Below are 21,061 nucleotides of genomic sequence, written 5' to 3' on the forward strand. Positions count from 1 at the left end.
TTCTTGCGGACTAACATGGTTGGCTTTGTCTGCTTCCCCTCGGAGCCTCACATCAGCAGGTGGTATCCCTCCGCGTCTCCCCTCCCCCCATGCTCCGATCAGATGTTCGGCTGCCCATGCGATGTCCATTCAACTGTCAGGTTAACAGCCACATAACAGGCGCGACGCCGTGTGAATGCGGCGGCTCTGGGCCGGGACTCCGCAGGGAGGAGGAGAGGCGTTTGGGAAGTAGTTCCGGCGCGCAGCCGGAGAGGGGAAGCTACTGCCGCGCCGCCGTCGGGTGAGTAAAGGCGGCGCGAGACAGCAGGCATCGCCCATGGGTCGCGCTGCTGCAGCTGCCGCTCCTCCCGCCCCCTGCGCGCGGCGGGTACTGCGGGCGGCAGCGACTCCTCCCCGGGGCGGGCTGGGGGTGGGGCGGCGGCACTCGCGTTTCCTCCTTCGGCGCCATTTTGTAGCGCAGAGAATCCGCAAATAAAGAGCGGGCGGCAGAGCGGAGTGGGGGAGGCGGCGACCGTGGGGGTCCCAGGTCTGGTCGCTGAGGCGGGTGCGGAAGGTGCCGCCCTTGATGTGACGGGCCAGGCCCGGGCAGTCGGTGCGCAGGGACAGTGAGGCCTCCGCGCCGCAAGCAGGAGGTGAGTGTCCAACTGGCCTCCTCCGGGCCGCCGCCGCCTCCTCCTCCTCCGCGCGGGATGTGGCCGCTGGAGCGGGGGCGGTGCGCAGCGGGCACCAGCGTGTCCCCGCCCTGCTGCTCTTGGGGCTGGGGGCTCCGAAGCCGGCCGCTCCGGCCGTTACCTACCGGGGCAGGGGCAGAAGCACCTAGAGCCATTTTGTGTGAGGCGCAGACGAGAGCTCGGCTGGGTGCGTGAGTCACGGCCCGGCCCCGGGGGCCTCCATTGTCCCCAGCCGCCGGCTGAGGAGGCCCCGATTTCTCTTGTAGGAGGCGGCGAAAGCGGCCAGGGAGGGCCGAGCGGGATCGGGAGCCGTTCGAGGGCTTTGCCCCCTTCCACCTGCAGTGAGCCGCGTCCCCGCCGCAGGGAGAGGCCTGCGCGCTCCGCTGTCAAATGGCCTGTCTTGCTGCGGCCGGGCGGGAGAGCTGAACGGTTTCCAATGGCCTGTTCAGGGCGGCGGCGGGGTTCGCCGGCTGAATGTGGAGGCGCCGCTCGCTTGGGATCCCGTCCTGCGAAGGCTGATGCACATGCTTAGCTTTACGCACTGCGCGTGGGTTCCGGGAAGGCAGCGGGACTAGTCACCGTGCCTAAAGTTGAGTATGTGAAGAAATCTTTGCAGCTCCGGGGCCATGTTTTGGAGACACTGATACCTGTAGTGGGGGTTTCTACACAAATTATAACATAAATATTACCTGCCAGGTAGTTTTAAAAAAGCCTGTAAACCAGAACAATTGCATTTAACTGCATAATTTTACCTCTGTCTTTTATATCCCTTTAAAATATTACAGTACTGATGACACTATTGTAAAGTGGCATGTGAGATAAAATAGAACATCATGATCCTCAGGCATGAGCCTTTTAATTCATGCATCAAATATGGCAAAGTAACAGCTGCTATAATTAGCTTGTAATAAATTTTAAGAATTTACATAGAAATTTAAATAAAAACCCACCCTGTGTTCCAGCTGTCTGTGTTGATGTGTTAGAAATAGGCGAAATATTAATGTATCTTGATATTATTGAGAGCTAAAGTAAAAGGCTGGAAATTTGACAAGCTACTGTTTGTCTCCAGAATGAATTTTTGGGTTAAGATGGCATGATTTATTTACTATCATACTAAAATGTACATCTATAAACACTGAATTTGTATTTATTTCAATAGGACATATTGATTATTCTTTAAAAGAATTGTCATGGTTTATTCTTATAGAAAATGACATTGATTGTAGTTTTCTGCAAGAGCATGACAATCACCTTAGTGAGCTTGAATGTTCTTTCAGTTGAGAGACAATTGAGGGGAGGCATCTTTAGCTGTTGCACAGTATTTAAAGTTTACTTTTTGTTTTAAAGCAAAACACAAAGAATAACTTATTTTTTACTTAACATATTCTATGTACTGTGGTCAGTGTCTTGGAGATGGGTAAGAAAACATGCTAATGGACCACCATCTTACTATTGGCATGTTAATGGCATTTAAAATAATAAAAATTGATAAAATAACAAACAAGACCTCTTAGGCCTTAAGCTTGCAAATAATTAAGAATGCAGTAACTTTACACATTGAGTAAGAGTACCTCTTGCTTAAGTGTTTATAGGATTGTTGTTTTACTGATTTATTTTTTTCTTTTCCCATATCCAGGTATGTATACTGACAAAACAGTAAGCAATTTAAAAGAGCCAGTCAGTGTTCAAAGACATAAAACAAATTTAGGTTGGCTTCTGACACTCCTTCATGCTGCTGTAGAGGTGTCAGTAGTTTTGAGGAATTACCTAATGCATCTCAAAATGTTGACTACTAGGGTGCTGCTATCAGTCTGCTCTGTATATCTAAACCTCTCATGTTTAAATTGTGAAGATACTGTGAAGTATTGCTGATGCAGAAAGTCTTCCATGTTTCAGTAATAGGGTGAAATTATATATAAAATAAATATATATATGTGTGTGTGTATGCAAAAAAAACTATTAAGAGAAAGTTAGCTATTTAGGTTGCAAAGTCAACCCCTAAGTTAAGAAATGCTGGATGTACAGTGGCTCATGCAACATGAGTTCAGCCCCTGGTGCATCCATCCTGTGCACTGAATAATATTAACTGGGGGGTGGGAGGGAACACACACAATCAGAGTAAAGGTTATATCATGCATATACACAACGGGGGAGAATTAAGATTGCACAGGAAATCTTAATCTGGTATTTCCTAATGTTTGAGCCATGTGCCTTTGCAACCTAAATAACTGATTTAATGTAGACTAATGATTTTGTAGTTTTTAAAAGAAAAATTGTTAACATTATGCATATAGCATCATGGGCATGCATTATTATTCATATAGCAGCATGGTTTGAAGTCTGAACCTTCATTGCATCAGGACTCTTACTACAGTAGTTTGCAGCAGGAGAAACAATGTGGTTGATTAGCTGCTGGTAACTTTTTTTGCTGGGGTGGAGGCAGCCTGGCCTGGTTCTGGTTGGTACAGTGCCCCTAAAGCAGAGGTGAGCAAACTATGTCCCGTGGGCCACATCCAGCCCATGGACTGTCCTGCCTGGCCCCTGAGCTCCTGGCCAGGGAGGCTAGCCCCTGTCCCCCACAGCCACATGGGCAGTGCTCTGGGCGGTGCGTCTGGCTCTGGCTGAGTGGCACAGCTGCCAGACATGCTACTCTGAGCGGCATGGTAAGGGGGTTGGGGGATTGGATAAGAGTCAGTGGGTTCTGGGGGGCAGTCAGGGAGCAGGGGGATTGGATGGGGTGGAGGTTCTGGGTGGTGATGGTCAGGGGATGGGGGGTTGGATAGGTGGAGCCCTGGGGGGGCCTGTCGGGGGCAGGGGTGTGAATAGGGGTTGGGGCAGTCAGGGGACAGGGAGTGGAGGGGTTGGATGGGGGTGGGGTCCTAGGGTAGTGGTTAGGGTTGAGGGGTCCCAGGAGGTGGTAGTCAAGGGACAAGGAGTGCGGGGGGAGGTTGTATGGGTTGAGGCTTCTGAGGGGGGCAGTCAGAGGAGGGAAGGTGGGAGGGTGTGGGGGCCAGGCTGTTTGGGGAGGCACAGACTTTCTATCCGGCCTTCCATACAGTTCTGCAACCCTGCTGTGGCCCAAAGGCTAAAAAGTTTGCCCCCTGCTGCCCTAAAGCCTTGTGCTTGGTCCAGAGAGATGCTTGTAAGAATGGAGCCCAGCTGTGCTCCCACCACTGCATTTGCAGCTCGAAGATATGTCTGCTACTGCAGCTTTGGCACACAACTAGGACCTATTTTAGAATGTTCACGTTTTATTGTTTTGGTGTGCTGCTAAGATTTTTGAGGCAAACAAGTAGCATATGGGAAAAGACTTGTCTAACAGATTGTAACTTCTCATGCATTTCATGAGACAAGCAAAAGGCACATCCCTATCCCCAAGGTTTTCGCCTTGCTGAATTTTGGACATGCTAAACAATGCAGATGTGTTAGAATTACTTACAAAAATAAGTGAGCCTTTTATAATGAAGAGTGGTAGGCAACCTAAACAGAGGGGGCCTCTGCCAGTTCCATCCTATGATGTAGAATAACTTAAGGTCTTTCTGGATGAGAACACCTGGAACAAACGCAATTAGTAAAACCAAGACAGTATTTCCATTACAATCCCATTTTCAGTTGCTTTCTGCTTTCCAAAATTTTTATCTATTCAACTGAAACCTCAGAGCATGGTTTCTGCCCACAAATGGCTAGTTTTAGAAAGTTTGAGCAAAAAGGCTTTAGTGGCTTTTTCAAAGGTGTGTGTATAGGGGGAGAGGCAGTGGCAAATGCTTTCCTTTTTAAAAAGTTTGAGTAGCTGTATCTCCACTTGTTCTGAGGAAAAGTCTTTATTTAAGCAGGTGGAGAGGTTGATAATTGCAATTTGTACATGCACTGTACTTCAGGTGCAACTTTTAATTACTTTTAGCCACTGTTCTATGCATAGCTAACATAGCAGTGTGGTGTATGTACATTTATGGAGCCCTCTTTCATTGAGTGAGTATAGCTTTGCACATCTGAAAACAGTACATCGCTAGTGCAGTTTTTAAAAATATGAAAAACTTTAAGCCCTTGCCTTACTAGGTGCTCATCTAGAATGTTTTTCAGTGTCTAGCCTATATGTTTGGTTTTTAACAAATCATTTAAAAACTACATCTAGGAGTATGATGCTTGCAAATAGTGAATAAAAATCCATTAAAATTTACAATGGATTTTTTTATGTAAATTAAGTACAGGCTTATTTAGAAAATCTATTTAACATAAAATTTGAAATTGACCACCTATGTTAAGACAAACTTTCTATAATCTGTTAATCACTTAAATTAAATACAGAACAGAACATTAAGCAGCACGTCAGGTTGTAAAGAAAAAGAAACCACTGAGCTAGTGAAAGTCAATAGCTAAGCACCTGGAACCAGAGTTTGATGAAATGCTAAACCAGCTTTTGACATCAGTAGCCTCGTCTGCAGAGAGAATATTCTGTTTGTTTGTTCAACTAGTTCAGTTTAATGACTTGCTCACGGAAAGTTAAGAAACCAATTGGGATTTGAAAAATATGTTTTCCTTTTCCAATTTGTGTATAAAAAGTAGATGAGAGGATGAGATCTAATAGTTCTAAAATCTTGAATGACATGGTGACCAGAAACGATCAGTTCAGTTCACGAACTACATATAATCAATTTTAAATGCAAAACATGTTTTGATAAATATGCTAAATACATAACTTTAAGCATTTTATTTAATGAAAAAAATTAAAATGTTCTTTGCATTTTGACTTTGGGATTTCTATCCAAATAGAGCTTGACACATCACAAGAAAAATTAAGCACCTAGTAAATAAGAAATGCATCACTCACCATTTTCTAACATAAGTAAAAATTAATTTGAATAAACGTAAGTTAAGCTATATAATTGCTTAAATGTGTATGGATCATGTATCCTGGTTAGCAAAGTGCCATGTTTAGCATAAAGGCTATATTTAGTTGCAAAACAACTTGTTTTTTAATAGGTTGATTCTCCTTGACTGGTAACTTTCTTTAGGAAAATAACTAAAGTATGAATGCAAAACATGATTACAATCCGTGACTTAAATAAAGGTTTCCTGCTTATCAATGTAAATGATTAAAATCTGTGATTTTTAATTAATCCACCCTGCTTGCAAACTAGGTAACGCCAAAGTTAAGGTTTGCTGCTTGTGTGTATACATCACACCATGGTCTTAAGATAGTTTCTCAAATTCTAAACTACTACATTTTGTAATACAAGGTATTTCAGAAGATTGGAGGGCTGTGCTGGATTCTTGTATGTTAATGACTTTTGAGGACTCTGGTATTTCAGTGATTAAAAAATGCCACATCTGTTTAAGGTGTGGAAGTGTATACTGTAATTCAAAAAAGTGTAATCTAACCTAATGTAATTGCTGTATTGTGACACATGCACAGTGGAGCAGAATTTAGGCTGTGCAGGCACTCTAAACTTTGGTAACAAACATGCAACCTCCGGTGTTCTAATTTGCTGCAGTATACTTTCCATCCATCCAAAACTTTAACTTCTTATTTCTGTACTCTTAAGAGAAGTCTCCAGCATTCGTTGCCATCTTCACATCCCCTACAACACAGTTAGGCTACGTCTTCACTACCCACCGTATTGGCAGGTAGCAATCGATTTCTCAGGGATCGATATATCGTGTCTCAAGACATGATATATCGCTCCCCGAACGAGATCCTGGAACGCCACCAACCCGAATGGCGGTAGCGGAGTTGACATGGGGAGCCGGGGACATTGATCCCGCACCGTAAGGACGGTAGGTAATTCGATCTAAGATACTTCAACTTCAGCTATGTTATTCACGTAGCTGAAGTTGCATATCTTAGATTTCCCCCCGTAGTGTAGACCAGCCCTTAGTAACACACTCAGTTATTCACTTCCATCACCAATAGAAGCAAAAAGCACTGTGCATCCCAGGTTATCAAACTTTGATTCTAGGGCAAAACATTAATAGTGATCTCCGCAGTGTGAAAGTAGAATAACATTACATAGGTGTGGTCTGGGACATATATTCGATATGTGTCAGAATTACGGTTTATTTGGGAGTATAGTTGGCCAAACAAGGCATTTGAACAACTGAAGAAACTCACATTAATTCTATTAAAAATAAACTAGTGTTAGCTTCTGATAGCCACCTTGGAAAACTTGATGACAAACAGAAAATTCCTTCATGGCCTTCCTTAAATGTTCTTATTGAAACTCTTCAAAAATACAGTATATTTCTGACAATCAGTGCAGATATTTTTGGCAGTTGTATACCATAAATTAATTTTATTAGGAAGTGTACTTTCTGTATTTGAATTATATTTGTTCTTAAATAGTGTGGAATGGAGGGAGAAGAAGCTTCATGATGATTTTGCAAGGCTTAATTAAGTATCTTGAAAATGTTCCACAAGGGTGCATGATAACTGACTACTTGTTGTCTCTTCCCCCCTCACCCCCCCAAAAAAAAAAATTGCTCATGGCAAGTGGGTGGATACAATTTAATTTTTTTTTGTAACTGATCGCTCAAAAGAAGCATTTGTTGTTGGGTTTTTTTTTAAATCTGAGTTTCAAAGAGTAACTTTCTCTTGTGAAACAAAACAAAAAAGGCAACTTTCTTTGCTGTCTGGGAGGAAGGTATGTCTTATAGAGCACTAGAAAAAGGTGTGGGATTTAAGCTCAAACACTAAAATCAACAATTCTGTATTATGTTATGAATTTAAAAATAGTCTGCATTTGTATAACTGTCATTCAGAGGTGTGAAAAACCACCCCCTGGGCAATGTAGTAATACCAACCTAAGTCCCTGTGTAGACAGCACCATGTTGGTGGGAGAAATTCTCCTCCGCCAACATAGCTACTGCCTCTGGTAGGTGAATTAACTGTTGTGACAGTGTTACCCGTGGGAGCCATCTGAGGTCACTCAGGGTGAACTGCAAACAAAATGGGGCAGACAAACCCCAAATGCTGGTGGTTATTCAAATACTTATATTTACCAACCAGCACAAAACAGTTTCTGTAGTAGCTTACTGGTTACTTAGAAGTCCAAACAATGCAGTTCGCTTAAAGTACTCAGGCCTGCATCCAGACACACCTGTCAGATATGATGATTACTGAAAATTTTCTTCATTATATAAAAGAAAAGGTTCTTCCAATCCCAAAGGATCAGCCATGTACCCAGGTCCATTTATAACTTAGATCTTACCCAAAATACACACTACAGCCAATTCTTATTAACTAAGCTAAAATTTATTAAAGAAGAGAGTGTGTTGGTTAAAAGATCAATATACATACAGACTTGAATTCAATTCTTGAGGTTCAGATGAATAGCAGGTGAGCTGTAGTTGCCAAAACTCCTTTTAGGAACAAGTCCATAGGTTATAGTCCAATTTCCATATTCAGGGTGGCTCCAGTCAATGACTTGGGATCTCAATCCTTTTGTCTTAAGGTTTCCCCCTCTTGAAACCCAAAGCAGATCTGAGATGAAGAAAGATCATGTCCCAGGATTCTTATACATTTCCAGCAGCCTTTTGGCCTGAGAAAACAATAAGCTTAACTCCTTTCAAACATCCTGGCAATTAGCACAAGGTAATTTATCCATTAAACAGTTCAAATACAGGTTACCACAACCTTCAAAGAGACATAGACAGTGTTTTCACTCAAGTATCTTCCTAAATTTTAATATTCCTTTTTTGATTTTTGAATTAACTGTAGCAATAGACAAGACTTGTTTGCTTACATCACAAGACCTGAGCAAACATCTACCCTTCTACCTCTAACAATGCAGATTTGCATTTCAAAGCTCTATTCATTTATATATCTTCCTAACCAGTCCTTAAGGTTCACCCATGAGTCAGGTCAGTCTGAGGGTATGTCTACATCTACAATTTTGCAGCACTGGTTGTTACAGCTGTATTAGTACAGCTGTATAGGGCCAGCGCTGCAGAGTGGCCACACTTACAGCAACCAGCGCTGCAAGTGGTGTTAGATGTGGCCACACTGCAGCGCTGTTGGGCGGCTTCAAGGGGGGTTCGGGGAACGCGAGAGCAAACCGCAGGGAAGGAGACCTGCTTGCTCGGGGGTTCGGGGAACGCGAGAGCAAACCGGGGAAGGAGACCTGCTTGATTACCAGAGAGGCTTCCTCAGGTATCCTGGGATACCTGCTTATTCCACGGAGGTCAAGAAAAGCGCTGGTAAGTGTCTACACTTGATTACCAGCGCTGGATCACCAGCGCTGGATCCTCTACACCCGAGACAAAACGGGAGTACGGCCAGCGCTGCAAACAGGGAGTTGCAGCGCTGGTGATGCCCTGCAGATGTGTACACCTCCTAAGTTGCAGCGCTGTAACCCCCTCACCAGCGCTGCAACTTTGTGATGTAGACAAGCCCTGAGTTAGTTAATTGTTTCTGGCCCTGTCACCTTTTAATGAAATATTATATTACACTCATAACATCACAACTATGATAGGAGAGGTCTCCTGTCGGCTGTGCGTCTTCATTGAAGTGCTACCGTGGTGTAGCTGTGCCAATGCAGCATCTTAAGCATAGACTTGCCCTTAATGATCTTTATCTTTTCTGAGTGAAAGTGTTCTTTATTGCTCATAACATGCTGATAAGTTTGGTCCTGAGGACAGCTAAGAAGGCTGTTGCTTCTACTTCTTAGATGAAAACTAATCATTGGTACCTCTCTCCTGTGTGTGTTTGTTTTTTTTTAAAAAAAGTCTAAATCCAAGTTGCTCTTATCACAAGTTATGTCTCTGCTAGGTGTGTTTTACCTATGTAGGTATACCAGTATACGACACTGGCAAAACTCCTGCTGTGGATTATAGTGGTAAAGATGCGTTCCATAGTTTATTCTGTGGGCTTGTGTACACAGTACATTAGTGAACACCAATGGGGATGTAAATTCTTGTGTGCAGCAGTGTGCTGTAAACTCTGCTGGTGCACTCTAAAAGTTCCCTAATTGACATTGCCATAGTACTGTTTGAAACTTTTAGCGTATGTCTACTCTATGAGATTATTCAGATTTTACAGAAACTGTTTTTTAAAACCGATTGTATAAAGTCAGGTGCACGCAGCCACACTAAGCACATAAATTTGGCGGTGTGCGTCCATGTACCGAGGCTAGCGTCGATTTCCAGAGCGTTGCACTGTGGGTAGCTATCCCATAGTTCCCGCAGTCTCCCCCGCCGTCTCCCCCGCCCATTGAAACTCTGGGTTGAGATCCTAATGCAAAAACAGTGTCGCAGGAGATTCTGGGTAAATGTCATCACTCAATCCTTCCTCCATGAAAGCAACGGCAGACAATCATTTTGTGCCCTTTTTTCCCTGGATTGCCCTGGCAGATGCCATAGCATGGCAACCATGGAGCCCATTTTGCCTTTTGTCACTGTCACCGTATGTGTACTGGATGCTGCTGACAGACGCGGTACTGCAGTGCTACACAGAAGCATTTATTTGCCTTTGCAAGATAGCAGAGACTGTTACCATCCCTATTGCACTGTCTGCCATGTAAATTGGCAATGAGATGATGGTTATCAGTCATTTTGCACCATTGGAAATTGGTGCTGACGGTTATCAATCCTTTTGTACCATCTGCTGCTGTCATGGGTGCTCCTGGCTGGCCTCGCTGAGGTCGGCCGGGGGCGCATGGACAAAAATGGGAATGACTCCCCGGGTCATTCCCTTCTTTGTTTTGTCTAAAAAGTCAGTCCTACCTAGAATGAGGCAAGTGTATTAAAGCACCAGAGAGCACAGCCGCTCCGCATCAGAGCCCCAGAGATCCCACAGAAATGATGAGCTGCATGCCATTCTAAGGGGTGCTCCTGCAACAACCCCACCTGTTGCTTCCCTCCTCCCCCAACCCTCCCGCTCTACTGTAGCGGCGTCCCTCCCATTTATGTGATGAAGTAATAAAGAATGCAGGAATAAGAAACACCTGACCTTTTAGTGAGAAAATGAGAGGGAGGCAGCCTCCTGCTGCTGTGATAGTCCAGGCAGTACAGAATCTTTTCTTTAGGCATGAAGTGGGGAGGGGGGCTGATGGAGCTCAGCCTCCAGCTGCTATGATGAGGACAGTTATCAGGCATTTTGTACCGTCTGCCGGGAATGACCAGGAGTCATTCCCATTTTTACCCAGGTGCCACCGGCCAACCTCGCCGAGGCCAGCCAGGAGCACTTACTGGCTGATGACGATGGATACCAGTCATTTTGCAATGTCTGCCACTGGGAAGGGGATGCTGGTGTTCAGCGCTGCAGCACCCCGTCTACCAGCAGCATGCAGTAGACATAGGGTGGCGTTGAAAAAAAGCGAGAAATGATTTTTTTCCTTTCTTTCGAGGGTGGGGGGGAAGAGTGTAAATTGACAGCATATACCCTGAAACACCCAGGAAAATGTTTGACCCTTCAGGCATTGGGAGCTCAGCCAAGAATGCAAATACTTTTTGGAGACTGCCGGGACTGGGATAGCTGGAGTCCTCAGTACTCCCTCCTTCCGTCCATGAGCGTCCATTTGATTCTTTGGCTTTCCGTTACACTTGTCACGCAGCACTGTGCTGAGTCCCTGCCCTGACCTCTGTCTGTCATAGCCTGGAGATTTTTTCAAATGCTTTGTCATTTCGTCTTCTGTAACGGAGCTCTGATAGAACAGATTTGTCTCCCCATACAGCGATCAGATCCAGTATCTCCCGTACGGTCTATGCTGGAGTTTTTTGGATTTGGGATTGCATCGCCACCCTTGCTGATTAGTTTCACTCTGGGCAAACAGGAAACGAAATTCAGAAGTTCGGAGCTTTTCCTGCCTACCTGGCCAGTGCATCCGAGTTCAGATTGCTTTCCAGAGCGATCACAATGGTGCACTGTGGGATACTGCCTGGAGGCCAATACCTTCTAATTACGGCCACACTTACCTTAATCCGACATGGCAATACTGATTTCAGTGCTACTATCCTCGTAGAGGAGGCGTACAGAAATCTGTTTAAAGAGCCATTTATATCGATATAAAGGGCTTTGTTGTGTGGACGGATGCAGAGTTAATTCGGTTTAACGCTGCTAAATTCAGTTTAAACACATAATGTAGACCAGGCCTTAAGTCTGTGTCAGCAAGGTTGCACGCAGTGCGTGACACGCTGCTGCACATGAGAATTTACACTCTGTTGTGCACTAATGCACTGTGTAGACAAGCCCTCTCTGCTGATATAGCTTGATCTACTGGGGAAAAGTAGAGTTCAGCCAGGCAAGGATCATGTCTCAGTACCCTGGACCAGTGGATCTCAACCTATGAGTGGCTTGCAGCCCAATCAGCACACAGCTGCAGCCCGTGTAACATCCTCAGGGCCATACAGGTAGTATATATAGGTTGTGGATATGGCCCACATAACACAGAGCACTGTATTTTTTGCGCACAATGGTAAGTAGGTTGAGAACTGCTTGGACTGACATAGCTATTTCAGCAGAAGTCTGTAGTACAGACATAGCTAGAGACTATTTCATAATAGACTAGGGCCCATTATAATGAATACCAGATTATAGGACAAACATGTTAACATTTCCAACGTTTGTAATAAAATGCAAGATGAGGCAGCGTATCCTATTGTTACAGAAACTGAGTGCCTTAGTGGTTCACTTTGGGCGAGTGATTTGATGACCCTCTTGCCTTAGTCGTTCAACTCTAAAACTTTTGAAAGGCACATTATCTATGAGAACCGAACTGTGCACCCGAGATGAGAACTCTTTTTTAGATATAAATTCTTTACTTCCCACCCTCCACACTTAAAACAATACATACTAAAGAAATAAAAGTAAAATCCGATGAACATTTTCCGGTAACCAAGCCATTTTTTCAGTAAAACTCTCCGGTATCTATTAGATCAGTCTAGCAAAACTAATGAAAACCTATTAGTCAAAATATGGTTGCCTTTTCTCTACATCAGTAGTATAATGGATAAGTTAATGATACTTAACTGAATGCAGTCTTGAAAAGTTTCCTTGGGAGAACAGGACTGTTGACTATTGCACCATTATTATTCCCTTTTTATTAAACACTCTTGGGGAATGTTTTTCTGTTGCTGCCCTTTAGGGTCTTTGAGAACAGAATCTCAGTGTTTGGCAAAGGAGTTCTTGCACTTTTTTTTTTTTAAAGTAGAGCTGCTTCCAACTGCATAGCATCTTTCCAGCTCTACAAATGCTTTTCTGGTGGCTATACTTTCCTTTTCATCTAAATCACAGCAGCTTTCGAGTTTTGAAGCTTTCCTTCAGAGGGAGGAAGGGATCAGTCTCTCTTTTTTTGTTTAAAAGACTTATTTGGCTTATGGAAAGCTGGAGTCTCTCTCCTTTTCCCTGTGTGCCACTTTCCAAACAGGCTAAATGTTACTCAGGAGCTACTTCAGTGTTTCTCAAATGCTACCACCAGGGGCTTTTTGTGGGTCCTCCTGGATGGTGATTGGTGTGGGAGGGGGACAAAACAGGGGCCTTTCCCCTGGTGCTGTCAGCAGGAGTTGGGCGCTGCCCCCCTCTGGAGCCATAAACACCTGAGAAGCAGATAGCCAGTGTGAGTACCCCACCTTCCTGGGGGTGGTAGGGCATGGACTTCTGGCTTTCAGCTTCAGCCCTGGGAGGAAGGCAGTGGGTATGTCACCTGGCTGCAGGGTTTCAGGCCCCAGCCCTCGGCCACATGGCAGTGGGTGCTGGCCCTGGGCCAACCCCTTCATCATTCCTGGTCCCTACTGCATGCTCCAGCCCCGCACTTTGGTGGAGCAACTGCAGGCCTCTGGTCCCCAGGCTCCAGCTGCAGGCTCACCCCCCTCCCCCGACCCCAACCCATTGCCCTGGCCTCTATTGCTTCCCTCGGTCCCCCATCCATTCCACCAAGCACCTGCTGCCTCCCTTGGCTCCTTGTTCATCTCTCTCCCCTCCCCCTCCCCCATCGTCGCTGTGCTGCCCCCATACCCGCCTCCTCATCCAGAGCTTAATTTGTCTCCTGGCTTGCCAGGGCTAAGTAAGTCTGTTGTGAAAAGTGATTTGTATGTTTGTTAATATCACTTGTTGCTGCCTCCCAGCTAGCTAGCAAGTCTGCTGTTGAGAAAAGTGATGTTAACCATACGAATATCACTTTTCACAGAAGCAGACTAACTAGCAAGCCTTAAAGAAAAGGCAACACCAAGAACATGCAAGGCACTTTGTTTCTATTCTGTTTGGGTCCAGTAAATGTACCGTTGTTTCTATCAATTTTTTTATTATTGAGTCTGCAAAAATACCTGCATAAATAACTTGTAGTCAATTGGACATGCATGTTTGTCAGTTTTTTCCCTAATATCTTAATTAACTTTAGAAAAACAAATAGTGGCCACCAGCAAGAGTTGATGGCCACACTCTGAGGCCACTAAATTTTTTTTTTGTGAGAAACCCTGTTTAACAAGATTAGCCTGTGACTGACTGACTGTCTTACCATTGCAGAAGTAGACTGCCAAAGAAATTAATGTTGTGCATAAATGAAAATGTAAAAGACCTGACTGCTATCTTTGCTGTTTATGACCTTTATATTGAGCTCCTGTATTTCTTCTAAAACACTATAACCAACTAAAAAGTTTTAAGTAAGTGATCCTCTGGTTTGGTGCTGGTTTTTCCATTGTCTCTTACGGTATTTGACCTTTGCCCATTAGGTTTTGTTATGCCTGTCATTACCTGTTGCTACAAGGCATGACCTGTTAGAGAGGCTTCTTCTGAGGACTTTGCATTTCATAAACATTGGTAGCAGTACTACAGAATAAAGTTACAAACGGTCTCACTAGGAGAGTAAACTGCATATGTATGGCAGAAATAAGTATTCACTGGAAGAGTATTCTCTGGAAGTTCTCACCAGGGTTAATAGCAAAATTATAGATGTTTGCTTAAATATGTAAGTGTCTATGTAGAGTTTTCTTACTACACGTGTGAAAATAGAAATGAGAATAAAAACACTTAAAATTGAAAATTGTCTAACAGACCATTCTTTTGTTAGTCACAGTAAAAACATTATTAATACCAGTGTCAATAGTATCACCAAAATAAAATGTTACTTAAATTCTACCTCCTGATGTTTGTGCTGGAAGAGTGACTAGCATGGTAATGATGGCTTGTTAACAAACATGTTGTGTACTTCAGCATGTGACCTCACTCTTGGGTTGTTTTTTTTTTTTTTAAATCAAGGCTGGGAATGCAAAGATGAGCTAACTTTCTGAACTCCCTAACTGGACCAAATCAGACTAAGTAATATTTGTTTTTTCTTCCTCAGTTCACAATGACTAATGAAGAACCTCTCCCAAAGAAGGTAAGGTTGAAATTGTTCACTTTTTTCCCTTGTTTTGTTGGTAGCAGTGACAAACAGTTAAATTTGTTTTTTTTTTTTGTTTTTTTTTTTTTTGCTTTATAGGTTCGCCTTAGTGAAACAGACTTTAAGGTTTTGGGTAGAGATGAACTGATCCTAAGGTAAAGTAATAAATGGGTTACTACTGTATAAACAAAAACATTTTTAAAATGGGACTTCTCTCAAATCCTAATGGGAAATGTACCACTCTGTCCAAACTGCTTTTTGTAAAGCACACCATGTAGCATAATTTGATAGTTGACAATGACCAAGATTTTCAAAGTGATTTGATGTTTTTGTGTCCAACTTGAAACATATTAAAAGGATTTGATTCCTCATATTGCTGCTCTGCACCCTCTGAAAATCAGGCCTCTTTAAAAGGTATCTAAACTTAAATACCCAGAACTGAGGCACCTGAAATCACTAGTCACACTTGAAAGCATTTGTCAGTATCTGTAAATGTGTCCTTGGAGTTATCAGGGTTTCAAAAAAAAAAATCCACTTTAATTGTAAATAGCACATTAGTATTGGTGAGTAGGGAGAGTTAAGCAGCTAGTAACTATATAATTCAAGCTTTTTATTCAAAAACAAATTTCTGGCAGTCTTCACACCCCATAAAGATCTCTTGACTGTGGATCAAATATAAACTGATGCAGCTTCTTAACATTTTTCCCAAGTAACAGCTGAGTGAAACTGGCAAAATTCATCCATTTCACTACTGCCATGGGGAGTTCTTTAGCCAGCACTGAAACTGACAATCTTGTTTTTTCTCTACTGTTATGGAAAGCTGTTTGGAACAAATACACCGAAACTGTTCAACGGAGGGAACATCAAAATCCGACTGGAGAGAGCAGACGAGACTGACTATATGGGGAAGAGGGAGCCTTTAAGTTGGAGTATTTCAGATTGGTCAAATGTTCTCAGATTCTGGCTAATAAGTTATTTTTGTAATTGTAAAAGTTGCAACAGTTTAATTTAAATCTGTTCATTTATTCCAGTGTCAGGCCCTGTGATGAGCACAGTCCAGTTGTAAACAAATTTAACTATGTCCACGCAGTTGGGATTGTGTGTCAATACAGGGATAAACATTTAAGTAAATAGATTTAAAAAACAATTTGTAGTTAAATCATTGCAGATATTGTATGTAGTTCAGCCCTAATTAAGGGAATTCACCCTGGGTTGGAATACCCTCCCCCCTTCAAGCAGCTGGAAGTGGTAGGGTTGGGTTTTTCATGAGGCTGTTACTGCTGAACCTTGCTGGTGACTGCATCCCACCACAACCACCTGGTCTATTGTATGGCCTTCATCCAGTGATTTTTTTTCAAGCCTGTATCTCACTGTTAGATGGCAAATTATTTCAGTTTCCTTTGGACACAGGAATATATATAAGTGGTGTGTCTCAACCTTCAAGTATGAATGTTTATATATGTTGGGACACTACTTCCCCCTCCCCCCCCTGCCCAGATACTAGAATATTTACTAACTGGCTGTATTCATGTTTACATATCTAGTATGTAGAGATTGCATAGACTTACTTTCCTTGGTTATATATTTTGACAACTTAAAATGTTTCAGTATCTTCTGTGGGAATCTTCCTATCTATATATGTTGCGCACAGATAATCAGTGTGTTTGTGGGTAATGTTTTGCTGTTTTCTAATGGGGTCTAAAAGATGTACACATAGGAGACTTCACATCCTCGCATTGGTTACATCAGTGAGTAAAGAAATATTAACTTGAAATTCCACAACAAACTGTCTTTTTCCAACTTATTTCAAACTGGTTATGTGAGTTCTTTTTTAAAATAGCTCTTGCTACATGTAGGGGACCCCAAATTCATTATAGCACTGCATGACAGCAGCTTCTGTCTCTCCCTCTCCCCTCCACCCCTTTTAACTAGTAGCTAACTACTATAGAAATGACATCCCCTTACTTATACAGACTGCTGAAGAGAAGACTATGGTTCCAACATTTATCATGGAATCCTGCCTTTAAATTTGCTTTGCTTGCCCCCACGTCATTCCTAACACTGTTCCCACTCTGCAAATGGCTTCTGTAGAGCATGTATGTAAACCACTTGTGACCTGCATGAGGGTGCAAATGTGCCAGCAATCACGTGCTTATTCATTCTCCTTTTGACTGTTCTGTACTAAATATAACTGGTAAAAAGAGAAAAGAAAAATGTGAAGGTGAGCTACCAGAACAGACAAAATTACAAAGGGCTTCCGGGAATCTCATGGGCACACTGATCTGCAGCAGATTTTTTTTTTTTGGGGGGGGAATAATATTTCACTGCAGTGAACTTCCATTTACTTCCTGCACCCACTCCTTTCCTTCTAGTAGTGTCATCTAGACTTCAGGTTTCAGATTTCTAGTTTAAGCTTTTCAGAGATTGGATTTCTATTACATGTCTCATTTCTAACAGCCTGTACTGATAAAGCAAATGAGGAGACGCTGTGATAAAAAGGAGTGACAGGCAGAGTTGAAAGCATATTAAGTAACTAGTCAGTAAAAATGTAATGGGGGTAAATAATCCAGAAAACCAAATGTGCTCTAATATTCACAAGATTAAAATGTTTGTTTACATTTGAAGTGACAATTTATAAGATTCTACTTCTAGCAAGATTTTAAACTCATAATTTAAACAGGTGTTAGCTTCAAATTCTAATTTAATCCCTTAATTCCCTCCTTGATCCTCCATTTTAATATCTCCACCCTGGAAAAATTACTTTTTTTTGCCAGCAGTTCAAAACAATCAAGATAACCCTTAGATGTCTCTTCCCTACAAAGTGCAAAACAAATTTGTCAGTCTACCATTTCACTAGCCTGGACTATGTGTTTTTTAATAGCGATACACACACACTAACATTTTATTCTCCATCCTGCTTAGAGTAAACAAATTGTGTGAACTGATTCCTTTTACAGTTTTAAAAGGCTGTGTTGGGATTGTTGAAATTTCTACAATAGAATTGGGCAAACAGATAAAAGCTTATAACCCCCAAGCTTGTGTGCTCAATACTAAAATGGGCAAACAATACCATTGCCTATATTGTCTCTGCTTGTGTCATGAAAAGGGATGGTCTGCTTGACTTGTTCACAAATGTTTTTAAACTGAATTTTTAACAGACTTTAATGAAATTGTACTGTCACTGAAGGGTCTTTTTGAAGATTGATGGAATCCTTTGGGCTTCTGAGGATGAATTTAGTGAGTGTGTGGACAGAATTGTTGATGGTCTGGTAGGATATTATGTTAACTTTTATCTACTGTTGATATAGTAATTCCAAAACATCACTTTCTTGACTTTAATATTCACAGGTCACTGTGGTGTTCTAATTCACTTTACTAGTAGAAAGTAATCTAGTTCACTTCTCTGTAGTCGTGGAAGGAGAGATTACTTACCTGTACAGTAACTGGAGTATCTGAGGCTTTCCCTAGAGATACTCCACCTCAGGTGTGCATGTATCTTTGGGAGTGTTTTATTTTTGTGGCAGTCTCTCTTCAGCATGTGCTCTAGACATTGTACCAAGGAGATACAAAGCTGTTTGGGTGAAACACTCTTGGTTCCTTTTCCACCATAAAGTCCTGCAGAAGGAGGGTGGGTACTGGAGCAGCCATAGGGGGACACATCTCTAAGAACTTAATGTACAAGGTAAGTAACCCCTCTCTTTGAGTAGTGTCCCTATTGGTGCTCCACTCAAGACTCCAGAGCAGCATTCCTGGAAAGAGGAGCAAGCTTCAGAGCTTGATCTAAAACTGTTAAGACTGCTGTGTCAACAGCAGCATCTGACTGCCTGGAGGTGAATACCAGAACAGAGTGTTTGGAAACTGTGTGAACTGATGCTCGAGTTGGAGCTTTGGTATGCTTTTCAGCTATGTATGTGTCTCCCAGACAGTGGATGCACTATGAATGTCATTTGCTATCTGCAACAGATTCCAAGCATGTAAGGCAGTGCTCGAGTCCCAGGGACCCTGGTATACCACACTGATGACAACCCCTGAGCAGAGCCTCTTGATGGAAGGAGGTGGGGAAGGGGGGGAGAATAGAAATGAGGGGTTTGATGGAGAAAAATCCTAAAACAAAACTAGAGCTATAAAGTAAAAGGAAACAATGTCAACCTGAAGCAGGCATGCTATATGCTCTGTTGCAGGACAGTTCAGAAGTAATGAAGGGCGATGGTGTGCCCTCTTGGGCACAGTTCTGTTTCTCCTCCATATGGGCGTGAGGAAGTCTAGTGTACGCCCATGGGCCAAAGAGGCACCGCTACCAAAAATCTCAGATTAAAGGCATGTAGGGTGCATGCACACCTGACGTGGAACATGCAAAGGGAGGCTGCTCAGAGAAGTCCTGTTCTAAGGCTGAACAATTGCAGCACAGATTTTGAAAACTCCTCGCTGTACAGGAGAAAGAAAGTATCTTCATCATAGCATCCTCAAAGTTCTGATCAGCAGCCCCTTTCCAGAAGATGAACAGCCCGGCTAACTGAGGCTGTTTTAATCTAGCAACAGTCACAGGTTTATTATTTTGAATGACTTAAAATTACTTGCAGATAAAACCACTTGGCTTTAGGCTAAGCTGTCTTTGTAGTGACAAAACCATGCGTGATTGGCACCATCTTTCCTACTTGAGCTTTGACAGATTGGACATAGATTCTGAGGGCCCTGCAGGATACAACCCTACAGATTCATTCCATAACTTGTCTAATAAAGGCAAGTGGGAGTATGCTAGGCTATTGTTTAAGGGAAGGCACTGATGAGCAACTCCAAAAAGGGTAGGATGTTGCTTAAAGCTTCTTGTCCTTGTTCTCAACTATTGCTCTGCCCAAGTCAAGTTTTTTGGGGAATGGTGGTTGAAGGTTGTGATAGAACAGTTCAGGCAGAACCAAAAGTAATGATCTCCTTGACCCCAGTTATTGTTTTTAAACCGTGGGAATAGTGTCAGCTGTGGTGGTTCCACTCCTAGTAGTGGATTAAAATTAGATGTCAATGCTACTTCTTCTGGAAATATCAGTTAACAGTATTGAAGCCCATAAAGTGTGTGTTTGCCATTGAACCTACCGATGAGAAAGGAATGAGAGCCCCAAAGATTGTATGGAACAAATTACTCCCCTACCTGGATGACTATTGTGCATAATTTTGTTACCCCTCTTAATTTATGTATTAAAACCAGTAGGAAGCCTAGTGAGGTAGTATGGGCTGTAGTGTCAATCATTTAAGATCAGTTATGCTTGCAGGCTGTGGAAAGCAACAAGAAGAAATGCCAGAGGTTTTTACAGTACACTTTTTAAAGCAGGATGTTGAAAAATTTGTTTAAAAACATGAAAAGGTTTCAGGTCTCAAACGTGTTTCAATGAGAGACTGAGGTTCTTCAGTCTATTAAGTCCCTCTAATAAAATCTATAATTCGATATCTCTGATCTCATTAAATCATCTAGTCCAGTCGTTCTCAAACTGTGGGTCAGGACCCCAAAGTGGCACATGACCCCATTTTAATGGTGTCACCAGGCTGCATGAGACTTGCTGGGGCTGAGAGCTGATGCCAGAATCTGAGTCCTGCTGCCCAGTGCTGAAGCCTTCAAGTTGTGGCACCCCCTAGGATGGCAGGGCTTTGGCCTCCCCTGCCTGGGGTGGTGGGGCATGACTTTGGTCTCCTTTCCTAGGGTCACATAGTAATTTTGGTTGTCAGATGGGGGGTTGCAGTGCAATGAAGTTTGAGAAATCCTGGCGTAGTCTGACCTCTTGTATAACATAGGCCACAGAATTTCACCTAGTTACTCCTGTATTGAGCTCAGTAACATGTTTCACTAAAGCATGTCTTTAGGAGAGGCATCCAGTCTTTATTTGAAGACCTATACAGAGAGAAGATCCTGATGGCTAGAGAGCACATTAATCTTAGTCATAAGAAGATCCAATGACTGGATCAGATGGGGAAATAAGATGCAGGCTAACAGCGAGCATAATGAAATATTGGAACAGATTATCAGGTGTGGTAGGTCCTCTTCACTTGAACTCTTTGCATCTGAGTTTGACATCTTTTAAAACATACACACAC

At 42.8% G+C, this 21,061-nt stretch overlaps 1 protein-coding gene across 3 annotated transcripts in view; it reads left to right on the top strand.

Moving 5' to 3' along the window:
* Window positions 1–210: 210 nt before the first annotated feature.
* The window catches only part of WTAP (WT1 associated protein), a 41,436-nt gene continuing 20,585 nt past the window's right edge, over window positions 211–21,061 (top strand). The window contains exons 1-3 of one of the 3 annotated variants that reach the window (XM_050949795.1): window positions 211–280; window positions 14,942–14,977; window positions 15,080–15,135. In XM_050949795.1, coding sequence (XP_050805752.1) covers window positions 14,948–14,977; window positions 15,080–15,135 — 86 coding nt within the window. In that variant the 5' untranslated portion in view covers window positions 211–280; window positions 14,942–14,947. Of the gene's footprint in view, window positions 281–424; window positions 633–14,941; window positions 14,978–15,079; window positions 15,136–21,061 lie in introns of those variants that run through there. The other 2 variants (XM_050949796.1, XM_050949794.1) reach the window with 2 other exon arrangements.

The sequence above is a fragment of the Gopherus flavomarginatus genome, chromosome 4 (genome assembly GCF_025201925.1).
Source record: "Gopherus flavomarginatus isolate rGopFla2 chromosome 4, rGopFla2.mat.asm, whole genome shotgun sequence".
Taxonomy (NCBI): Eukaryota; Metazoa; Chordata; order Testudines; family Testudinidae; genus Gopherus; species Gopherus flavomarginatus.